This window comes from Megalops cyprinoides, chromosome 9, assembly GCF_013368585.1.
Source record: "Megalops cyprinoides isolate fMegCyp1 chromosome 9, fMegCyp1.pri, whole genome shotgun sequence".
Taxonomy (NCBI): Eukaryota; Metazoa; Chordata; class Actinopteri; order Elopiformes; family Megalopidae; genus Megalops; species Megalops cyprinoides.
This window is the reverse complement of record NC_050591.1, coordinates 6,996,191-7,008,625: the sequence shown is the minus strand read 5'-3', so window position 1 is coordinate 7,008,625 and position 12,435 is coordinate 6,996,191. Positions and strand designations below refer to the sequence as shown.

General features: G+C 40.7%; 1 protein-coding gene across 3 annotated transcripts in view; it reads right to left on the bottom strand.

Moving 5' to 3' along the window:
* Nucleotides 1-2,873: 2,873 nt before the first annotated feature.
* Nucleotides 2,874-12,435, bottom strand: part of LOC118783324 (sodium-dependent serotonin transporter-like) — a 37,025-nt gene continuing 27,463 nt past the window's right edge. For all 3 annotated transcript variants that reach the window (XM_036537130.1, XM_036537131.1, XM_036537132.1), the window contains exons 11-14: nt 5,321-5,420; nt 4,452-4,552; nt 4,075-4,242; nt 2,874-3,279 (exon numbers count right to left, since the gene is read on the bottom strand). In XM_036537130.1, coding sequence (XP_036393023.1) covers nt 3,202-3,279; nt 4,075-4,242; nt 4,452-4,552; nt 5,321-5,420 — 447 coding nt within the window. In that variant the 3' untranslated portion in view covers nt 2,874-3,201. The remainder of the gene's footprint in view (nt 3,280-4,074; nt 4,243-4,451; nt 4,553-5,320; nt 5,421-12,435) is intronic.

The window sequence follows — 12,435 nt, the reverse complement described above, 5'->3', positions numbered from 1 at the left end:
AGAATAATTTCACAATTTCTGTCAGCTCTCACCAAGAGGTATCCCCCTGTGAGTGGCAAATAGGTCTTTTATGGAAACTGGTCTGTCTAACATATACATGAAATGTATAATGGGAAATCTATAGGAAAGAAATATAATACAAGAGCCAGCAAAGAATCTAAAAAATTACTAAAAATGTTTGGTAACTACAAGAGTATTGAAAATTGGTAAATAGGCTCATGAGCTAGAAATTTAGAAATGCAACAAGAACACAAACTGTAATGCAGTTTCACACAAAAATACAGCAGGGATAATAATAAGCACAAAAATGACTGCCACATTGGTGGAAATACCTTTGCCTTTTGACACTACCTCCAAAGAAGGTATGGTGACCAAATATGTGCAGTACAAGACTGTATTACCATCCACCATTTCTCATTCTGATTTTGTTGTGGCAATTTTTAAATTGTTGCTATTTGAATAAAATGCATTATACCGAACAATACTCTGATGTAATGCTTTGCTTTGGCACATATGGAGCTTTTTAAAAATAAATCTATTTTCAGACTAATGAAAAATTTTGGTTAGAAGAACTTAGGCATGCTAAAATACATGAAAAAAAATAAATGACAACGGATGTTTATAGGTAGTTATACACGTTTTTTTTTTTGGAACTATTCATTTTAATGTTATTTGCTGTTGAAGGCAATACAATTAGAACTGGCATGGCAAGGTAGCTTCATTTACCTGTCAGGACTGACAACACATCTTGTGACACTGATGTGTTGCCAGTCCTGCTCTTAAGTGATACCACGTATCTGATATTATGCACAAAGGCCTGAGCAGTCAGAAACAGGTGATGCACATGCCCCTGAAAAACCGAGTGCTTTCATTTGTTCACCTGCTAACTGTTCATCTCAATAGTGTGTTTGCCCAACATGCAACACAAATCTGGAGATCAGGGGTGTTTTCCTTACTCTGGGATGTCCATTTGATTTAATAAATGAAACCCCTTCATCTTTCGCTTGCAAATATGTGCCAAATGAGATATATTTGCCTGTGTTATTTACCTAGATTGACAATAGAGCTAATGTTGCTAGCAGCCCTGTTAGCTCAGTTATTACAATCAGCACATTTACACAGACACAGTTGCATTGAACACTGTCCAGCAAGGCTTTCTGCAAACAATGAAGGAACAGCTCTACCTGGATCCCAATTTATTGGGAAACTCAAGGGTTGTCTGTGCTGTGCTTGTGTTACAGTAAAGGCAAAACTACAATGGTCATTTATGATGTGTCACCAGACGTGCGCAAATGAGGTATACAAGGCATATTGAAGCAAAGCTAGGCTAACTCTAGTTAGGCTAATCTAGCATATCTCACACAGACCCTCTAAGTCCTAAAACCTCAGCAACTTTGTGAAATATTGTGCCTGTTGAATGCACCCATGATCTCCCTTTCACAAATAATATATCCAGTCTACAAAACTCAAGCCAATTTATTACATATCCTTTTTATTTCTCCATTTATATATAGCTTTCTTCTATAATGTTTATTGTTCAGGACATTCTTCTACAGACACAGATCATAGATATACTTGAGCTTTACAAGAGAGGGATTTACTTTTTTACACGTTATTGTGGTAATGAACAGACAACAGTCAAGGATTGCAATGCAAAGACTTACATATAGCACATTTTGCACAAGTACGCATGCACCACAGTGAGGGAACTATATGAGGGGCTCTGTCAACATGACACTTTTCTTCTCACACAGTCACGCCAGTAGCCACACACACACAGTCACACATGCACACATACATTTTCACTCAAAGAAATGGATGGGTATTCAAATGGGATACAGAGACATACAAATATCAGGAAACATACATACACACTTACATCAATACATCTACTCAAAGCTCAAAACACCTTTTTTGGAAGTAAATCAAGCATGGGGCTGAATTTCACACAAGCCCTTGGGGGCATTAATGAACATTATGTCATCAAGAATAATAAAAGCCAGACTTATATGTTTCATGCTGCATGGTTCTAAATTCATATTAAAATATTAAAATATTTTGCTACAAGACTGAAGCAAAAAGGGAGGTGAATGTCTTTAGCATATCAATTCATGAAAATATGATTAACAAAATATAATTATATAGATTATATAAAATGTCGAACAGAATAATAATTAAAAATAAATACACATCTTATTTTGAAATAGACCTAAAATGCAATCTCATAGATGGAATTAAGCCCATACTATTTTAAAGAGCTTTGTACACAGACCTTTCCCCACATTCCCTAACCATTCTATGCTCCTTGAAGGCAGACAGGCACACATATACATACCAAAACCCTTCCACAGCTCACCCCTGCAGCATCCAGCCCAAACCTGAGCAAGCTGTTGCTTGGCCACTGAATTACAGCAGGATACAATAGCCAGTGAGAAGCTCCAAAAAGGAACTAAACCTCAGCTGAAACATTTCATAAATCCGGTTCATAGCCTACATTCTCTATCAACAATTTAGACTCATCAAAACGCACAGCATGACGATTCATACGTGTTACAATGAAATGGGGATTCATATGGATGTGATAATATATTGATATCACGTTTGCATTTATTTAGAAACAGGTTACTTGCATTCAGACAGATCTGCAAAATTACAAAATATCTAAAAATATCAGAATCCAAAAATGCCTGTATGTTGATCTTAAAGTTGTAAATGAAATGTATTGACTTGCATCTTGATGCTCTACAATGCAGATTTATATGTATATACTAGATAATAAAACTAATGTCTATCTCAAGGAAGTAATGTGAAAATGAATGTCATTCTGAAAAACATATGTACTTTGTATATATATATATATTTAAATGATGGATTTGGGTTTTACGTATGCATTGTTTTTCAAAATTCCTAATTCACCTCTCACAGGGCAAATGATTTTGTTGTCTGATTAGTCTTGCTCAGGTTAAGAAAACAGAATTAATGTTAAGTGTAATACAAAATCATAATTCAGAATGGCTGCGATCTGTGACCCTGACTCCATCCCCACACAATGGATAGGATTTAGACTTGGATTTAGTGTGCCTCAGTGCAGAAGGACGGGGAGAGACCTCTGAGCAGTTCAGAAATCTAGAAGGGGGCAGCGGGGATTTCCCCCTTGGTGGAGATCTGCTACATGTCCAGTGGAAGGCCACCTCTTCGTGGTCAGACAGCATTGGTTATGATGCCTCTGTGCGGTCCCGTACTGCCCCCAGCTTCTGGTGTGATGCTCTTTAACAGACGCTGAGGAAAAGAGGAGGGAGGGACAATGAAGTGGCGGTGGGTGACATAAGACAGAGAGGGTCTATTTAAGAGACAACAAGCAAAACAGGTAATTGTACAGAGAGGAAAAGGAAGGGGGGGGGTGCATTTTGACTTGCATCAATCTGTCACCGTTTGGCCATTAATTTGAAGCAGACCGAACTGCTTCCAGTCCTCTTTACTCTGACAGATGTGCAGGCACAGTCGCAGGCCCCAGCGCTGCTGTGCTCTCGTGTGCGACTGTGACCTTGTTCTTCTCTGTTTGTGCTGATCAGAGCAGGCAAGGCAAACAGCGCCCGCAAGCCTCGGTGACGGGCCCTTTCAGCGGTGCCGTGTCGGCGGCCACGGTGTAAACACGCGGCGTATTGGGTAACACCATGATCAAAGGCAGAGGGAGAGGGGAGAGGCAGGAGGGGGGCAGAGGCAGCAGGTTATGTCGCCTGTTGTTTAAAGGTGCAAACGTGACAGCAAACACATGCTGAGCTCATTGTTGAACGCGCCTGTGTTTGTCCGTGTCTATCTCTCTGTGTATCTGACTTCGTCCAGGGTCACTGAGGCCTACTGACGAAGCCAGCCCCTGGGGCCTGCTCACTTGGTGAGGCACGACAGCGCAAACCCACCCTCCACGCAAAGTAATGACGATTTCCTAAAATTGTCAACTAGATGGCAAAAAAGGCATTAAGAATACAAGAAAAACCCAAGAAACCTTTCCCTGCTTCTGCTCTAATCTTGCTGGTGACTGCGGTTGAACAAATTCATCGCTCTGCCCCGTCTAACCTGTTTGAAGGTCCCTGGTGTTGAGAGCAGGTAGTAGACCATGTAGGAGGGGACGCAGATGAAGGACGACACTCCGATGCAGTAGCCGAGCACGGTAGTCCAGGATGGATAGAGGTAGTCAAACAGTTTTACCTCCGGAGGGAAAGCCAGGAAACTGATGATGATGAACTGGATGAAGGTATATATAAAAGATGACTTACAAACAGTTTAATGCACTAATGACTCCATGCTCCCTCTTCATTTGATCTCTCTTTGAATGTGGAAAATCATCTTTCTACCAGCAACATAATGCACCACAGACTTCCCTTTTATGTGCCCATATCTTGCTGTTTGCCCTACCCAGTGTTACAAAGTGTCTAAGATGGCTTGCACCTCACCAGCAGGAAGCAGGGGCAGATGGCTACCCAGCACACCCTCCAGAACCAGCCCGGAGAGAAACCCAGCATCATCTGTACGTCATTGCAAAAACGAGACGTGCCTGTACGCACACACAAGCACATACACGCACACATACGTACACACATGGACACACACACAGAACACACGCGCACACACACACACACACACACGCAAATTCACATGCATGTACACACGCATACACAAACAGCAGGAGCAAGAGAACAAGAATGGGAGTTACAATCAAGAGTTTCCAATTACAGTTAAGATTCAGTGTAAAGAGCTGTCACCTTAAAGCGGACCACAGTGATAGGTCACTGCCATTTGACATGAAGAAATATCGTCACTTCAATGGGGGAGTGATCATTCTCAGTGGAACAGTGCTAGCATGTTGTGGAGTGGCCAGTCTCTGTCTCAGTGGAACAGTGCTAGCGTGCTGTGGAGTGGGCAGTCTCTGTCTCAGTGGAACAGTGCTAGCGTGTTGTGGAGTGGGCAGTCTCTGTCTCAGTGGAACAGTGCTAGCGTGTTGTGGAGTGGCCAGTCTCTGTCTCAGTGGAACAGTGCTAGCGTGTTGTGGAGTGGCCAGTCTCTGTCTCAGTGGAACAGTGCTAGCGTGCTGTGGAGTGGGCAGTCTCTGTCTCAGTGGACCTGTGCTAGCGTGTTGTGGAGTGGGCAGTCTCTGTCTCAGTGGAACAGTGCTAGCGTGCTGTGGAGTGGGCAGTCTCTGTCTCAGTGGAACAGTGCTAGCGTGCTGTGGAGTGGGCAGTCTCTGTCTCAGTGGACCAGTGCTAGCGTGCTGTGGAGTGGGCAGTCTCTGCCTCAGTGGACCAGTGTCAGTTGCAGTCTTTACCGTAGAACCAGGAGACTGCGATGACCTCCAGAAAGACCACAGTGATGACAGCAGGGCCAGTGGCATACTCTTCGAACAATTTCACAACAAAAGCACCTCCCTGGAAGAGGAAGAGAGGGTGCTCAGGAAACACTGAGGCACACTTAACCCCATCCCCACGTTGGGTGTGCACCATCACACAACAAAGATGGCCAGAGCTGGCTTTAGCGTAAAGTTGTCAAAAATGCAATGATGCAATATATATATATATACACACACACTATATGGACAAAAGTATTTGGCCACACCTGTTTTTCAGGGTTTGGGTTTGGGCTAGACCCCTTATTTCCAGTGAAGGGCAATCTTAATGCTTCAGCATACCAAGACATTTTGCACAATGCTATGCTTCCAACTTTGTGGCAACAGTTTGGGGAAGGCCCTTTTCTTTTCCAACATGACTGTGCCCCAGTTCACAAAGCAAGGACTATAAAGACATGGTTTGATGAGTTCGGCGTGGAAGAACTTGATTGGCCCGCACAGAGCCCTGACCTCAAGCCCATAAACCACCTTTGGGATGAACTGGAACGGAGATTGCAAGCCAGGCCTTCTCGTCCAACATCAGTGCCTGACCTCATAAATGCTCTACAGAATGAATGGGCACAAATTCCCACTGAAACACTCCAAAATCTTGTGGAAAGCCTTCCAAGAAGAGTGGAAGCAGTTATAGCTGCAAAAGGGGGACCAACACAAATGTATGTCATATTTTGTACTACAATATTTATAATATTGAACACAATAAACACCCAAACATGGCCCATTTGTTCTTTACTTCTTTACTTCTCCTGCATTCTCTCTGTCATAAAATGTCCTGTTACTAATTATGCTTCTCACCATTGGTCTATCCTCATATTTAGTTGTTAGCAACTGTTCATTGTGGCTATTTACAAGTTAAAGAAAGCATTAACAGCTATACTTCTTCAATGATGTGTGTGTAAACTGACAATAGTCATAGTCACTCTAGTCCAAATACTTTATTAGAAAACCACAAGCTTTTATGACAAAAGTAAGAGACAAATGACAATATTCTAGATCCCTGGCTTAGCTAAGTTGACTTGGACGTGTGGACCTCTTTCAATTTTGTTACATTGGTCCCATGACCTGGTCAACTGGCTAAACTCAACTTGGCTGACAGAGGTCACTGTGTATAAGGAGGAGGCCAAAAGAAAGGCGAGGGTCGCAGAGCTGAAAGTAATAGTCTATGAGTCCTGCATTTCTCTAACATATCCTAAAATACATTATGGTCCTCATGCTCTACAGCGGCTAGTAAGGGCATGGCAGAAAAAGTATTGTAAGAAGGTGGAGACAGTTGCTGATGACTGTGTTGAGAATGTGATGACAGCATATCCTGATTGGATGGAGAACTGGATGGCATGCAATGTGTACGTTTAATGGTATCACAGCCCTACCTCTGCCATCCACTATAAAAAGGTAAAAGAACAAAATGGAATATTTAATATTTTTATTACTTATGAAGAGTGTTTTACCTATAATTAAGGTATTTGGGGGAAAAAAATCAATGTTTATGGTTTATTGCTTTAATAGTGTTTAATTGGTTAAATATGTAATAAAATAAAAATGAACATGGGAGGCCAAGGTGCTTAGCAAGGCAGGCTTAGTATAATATAAATAATTGGAGATGTCTGTTAAGGCCAATTGGGGGCCCATTGATTTCACATTGGATTCAGTTACTTGCCTTGGACTTGGCGTCCCATCTGGTACATTTAAATCTGGAAATTGTTTCAATACATTAAAGGTCTGAAAACAAAGGTGGTCCAATGAACTCCATTCAGAGCAACTTACATAGCTTACAGTTTTGTACTGCCTGAGGCAGTATAGTGTACATTCCCAGTTGCTGGGATTAATGATCCTGATTTTGATGGAATGGGAGCGACAGTCTGGCTCCTTGAACTTGCATTGTTTAATTTAGATATCCTGCCAGCAAAACTGGCACATAGCTCATTTGTAACTTGTGACAACTTCTTCCCTCCTTCATAACTACTTCCTTTACCTATGTCATAATTTCTACTTTTTGATGTCATAATTTGAACTGCTACTTATACTTACCATATTTTTCTTTATTTTTGTGCTTACCCCATAAAAATAATAATGGCAGAGATATCACACTAAGGAATTTCAGCATCTGAGTAGAAGTTCTGTCTAAATCTTTAAAAGGTGCTTAATATATATTAATATATTTATGACAACTGTATCATAGCTTCTATAACAGGCTACTTTAGGTAGGTAGAACATGCATAGCTGTCACCAACAGTAGTTTGGAAGAAAGGTTGACTTTTCCCTTTGTCACCCATTTCTACATGAGTCAAACCATTGATTGTTCTGTTTATATATTAGATGCAACTGATTTTTGTACTTTTTAACTGTATTTTTCTTTTTTCTGTACAAAACATACTTATAAAAAGGGAACAAAAATTATTAGTGTGTATTTGAAACACTGTATTTTCCCATCACCCAGTAAGAGAGCAGAACAATTGCCCCTCTTGAGCTGACATGCCTATGCTACAAGCACATTGGACCATTTTTAAAGCCAGTTTTTTTCATCATGGGAAAAGTTGTTGCCATCTCTAAGTCACTGAGCTCTCAGCTCCTTATCAATGGACACAAAAGGGTTTAAACAAAAGGTTACAGAGGGCCTACTTTTGCTGCTGACTAATATGTAAGTACTTGGCATGCATGAGTAATGATGTCTTTATGTGCTGAAAGAGTTTTTTGTGGAAATGTCTTTTGGTACTATAGGTTATGCATTGGAATGATACTGTGTGTATGAGTAGAGATATTGTAACAGGAAAACAGTGATGATATTTTCAGAGGGTGCTTATGAATGGTAAATGAGTGCATATGAAGCTGTATACACTAGCTAGATAATTAATGATCTAGCTAGTTAATTATGACGGAAATAAGCTTGCAAGAGTAATTCACTGTCTGCCAGCTAGTTAGGCAGTTAGCAACGTGATGTATAAAGAATGAAAGTCTTTGAATTAAGAAAAACTGACATATTTATCAAAACAGTAAGGTATTATATGATGTCACATGACATCAGTAACAACACAGACTCCTATTACAGCTGCAGATCAGTTAGTTAATGATTTACCTAGCTGACAGAAAAATGAAAGAAGCTATCTTGCTAGTTAGCAAGTGCAAGCAATGAGCTGTGAATGTTGTGATGTATGTTAGCTGGTTGGCAAACTGTCATTTGTGAAGCCTCTTAACTTACAAGAGAGCTCATTTCATGTTGTCACTGTCTTGTTGATGGCTCTTTTAAACATATTAATGTTTAACAATTAAACATATTAACACTTGCACTTTATCCATCAGACATGAAATGGCACTGACAAACATACTTGATTAGCAAACTTGTTATCCTGATTTTCATTCAGCACATCCAGTATTCAGTACATTCACTGCATCGTCCTGCAATATGACTGAGGAGTACCATGTTGTGGTGAGTGGTGGGTTTCCAGGGAAGCTGATGAGCTTAAACACTGGAACTGGGAACCTGGTCTGCCACTGTACCAGACAATAACATGTCCTGGAAGACTGTGCCTCATAACAAGATGGAAATACCCTGTTACAAGCTGTAACCTGCGACATCACCTTGTCCAAAGACTATACTCGTTGTTGCTTGGGTTGAACATGCCATCACCATCGACACGTTACTGATTTAGACTTCCGGGTCACGTGGACACAGTCATACTGGATACTAACATCCTACAAATGGAACAGCATTGTCAGGAGATTACCTCTTACCTCGTCCTAACTGCACATGCCATATCCCAAGAGATAAAGAGGCCAGGCACGCTAGTTTATCAATCAAAAGTCGGTAATCTTTCATGGCTGCATGCACCATCTGACTCACTGCTGGCACTACTTGGTGATAATGAACAGATGTGGCTCTGAGTTAAATACAGGAAGAAATCAATGGTACGAAGCATTCTTTAGGGCCTGGAGCATTACTGATGACATAACGTGACAGGAAAAACAAGATGGGGAGGAAGAAAGAGGTTTAAGTTTGGCCATTTATTGTGTGACTGAATGAAATTACATTCAAATCCAATATGATCAAATGAGGTTAGATTGCAAAGACCTTAATGTTTGCTGTCTATGCGCATCATAACTTGGAGGATGGAATGCCTGCCATCCCAAAACGGCCATTAGCCACAGGCAAGTAGTTTAGCAGAGGATGACACACAGCTTGCTTTACACGCCTGTGGAGAAATATTTTTTCTTCATTGAAGTTATTTTTTGCTTTGTTAAATACAATTTTCAAGTCTTTGAAAAGGGGGAATGCTTTATATTTGGACCAAAATGGTGACGTTCAAACACGTTGTCTCCTCATGTTCTAAATCAGCAGCATAGAGGAGATTGATATGCTCGCAGGCAGTACATGAAAACAGAGGCAACAGAAAACTGAGAACATTCAGATCTTCTGTTGCTTTTGTGAGGGGGATTCCAATCTGTGCTGGAGCCAGTGTGACTGTAGACCTTAAAACCTCAGAATGACATACATTGAAAATGCAAATCCTGAAGTCAGCATTCTTGATCAGAATTTGAAAGTACAGTTACCATATTTTTGGTCAATCACAACCTGACAATCTAAGAAGAAATTTAAGAAATTCTCCATACTAGCTAACAATGCCAAAAAGAAAGAAGCCAATACCCCCCATATGCAGCTAACGTCTGATTCGTAATATTAACGTAAAGAGGTGGTTATTCACATTATCTTGCATCTACTGGATTCTTAACAACTTCAGGAAAGATATTTCACAGCTCACTAATGAAGCTAGCTTGCTCTTTCAGTAAGAAAGCTGTCTATAATGACCCTTTTGCGGTTAAAGAGGATAACTGGCAATCTACTCAAGACACCCTGTGATTCATTGGGCACATGCAGGCTGCTGAGGTTGCTCAGTGGAGTAGTGTCTATCCTCCAAATAGTGCACACTTCACTGCAGCGAAATATCAATAAAATTCAGTAAAATGATCAATAAAAAACCTTAAGAGTAATTATTTTACAATTATTATCACTAGCAGGTTAAAATCAGAATGAAAGGTTCTATGTGGAATTTTATATTTTACCGTGTGTGGAACATTGTAAGCAAATCACAGTGTTCTGTATGGGCAGGAAACTCATTGTGTCTACGCCATGCAACACGACTTGATTGCAGGTTATGCATGTTCAGTGTAACCACACATTTAGCTATGCATATGTAAGATAATTACGAGGGTGTTGTATGCTGGTTAGTTAACTGCAGTTGCAACCTGGTGGAATAGCACAGCTGGCTAGATAGCTTTAGATTCTTGTTTGTTTCCATTTAAGCTTTATGAGGAAACAACCATTTCTTTACCAGTTGTATTTTCATTGAATAGCTAGGAAGAATGTGGGATGACCTTGCTTGCCACTGAGCACCAGGCAACACAGAAAACAGTCATTATTGCTTGCAAAGGGTTTGCTGAGCTTATCAATGTTTTCTACCAATTAATAGTAGTACTCATAGTAGTTTATTTGAATGTTAAAAATCATATACAAAAAGCCCTGTTGGGAAGAATTTTACTAACACAAATGTGACATTTGAGGAGACCTCAGAAGCCAGCAATTGCCGGGTGAATTGGAGGTTGATATTTCATTGTAATTGCTAGTTCTTATTCTTCTTTGATTCTTATGCAAAGATCAGTGATGGTTGGAGTTCTCCTGTGTTTAACTAAACATGATTGATCATTGTTTTTTGTTGATGTCACGACCACACTAACCTGATATACCTTGCTACCTATATAAGGGCATTTACTTAAGCTACTTTGACCTCATTTAAAAAAAGATCTTTATACATACATTGGCCTCCATATTTATTTGCACCCTTGATTAAAAGGTGACCAAAACATGAGTTAACCCAGTAGAATTACATGTACATGTACTGCGTAACTAATTTTAGATTTAAGTCTTAGTAGTATTACAGAGACCAAAGTATTATTCACTATGACAGATTGTGAGTGTGTGCAGCTGAGAAAAGCCATCCTTCTTGCTACAGGTGTGCTATACTGTGTGGACAAGGAACTGCGCAGCTACTTGCAATGGGGAGGGGATTGGTGTAGGCAGGAGCTGTTCCGGTGCTGAAGACAGCTGCAGCAGGGAGCAGCTGCCTCATCACACAACTGTGACCTTTTCCCTTAGCCGCAGACAGTGGCCTAAAATAGGGCTGGCAGAAAATTCAGGCTGAGCCCCAGCAACCAAAGTGGATTCCCTCACTCTCTGCTCTCACTGTCTGCATCTCCAAGGAGGATTGCCCTTGGAGCTGGGCATAGCTTTCTGACTGAACCTGACCCTCGCAGATCACCCTGCAGCAACTGGCTGTGCCTGTATGGTCACTTTGTCACTGATTCATTAGCCCACAGGAAGAGAGAGAGGATTCCAACAAGACATCACACATTGGCCTTCTTTTGTCTTTACAGTTAAGAAACAACCACACAGAGACACTGATCTGTGTACTAAGTTGTGGCGTTGAAGGAACGCCCTAATGTGCAGCAGTATTGTTGAAGTGTCGCTCTTTCTCTCTTTATATCATTATCATATTCCCGATGTGGGGAGATCATGTCTCATTTTCACATTACAAATAATGAATTTCTTTCAAAAAAACTTGATAATCACCCCCCTTCACACCTCATCTACATCAAATCCAAGGAAGATCTATGTGACATTCTGCTCAATGGAAGTTTCTGGAACTATATATAGAGCCCTTTGTTTCAGCCGTTTCCAGACTCCATGGGGTGTAAATAGAAGAAACATGCAAAAGAAATTCCATTTGTACATCCAAAGGCAATAGGATTAACTGGCATCCTCCAGATACAAAGTGTCAAAAGCACCTTTTGGTATCATCTGTATGACAGTGGAATCCATGGATAGAATAGATGAAGAAGCAACAAAAGCAAGGAACCTGAATTTTCCAGACATATGAATTACCATTGGAAGCATGTCTTACTGTTAGATGAAATGAAAATAGAATTTGTCACAGACACTTTACTGTTGTGTGGTTTAAAATGGTGCAGCTGATGTTGAGAAATAACCATGC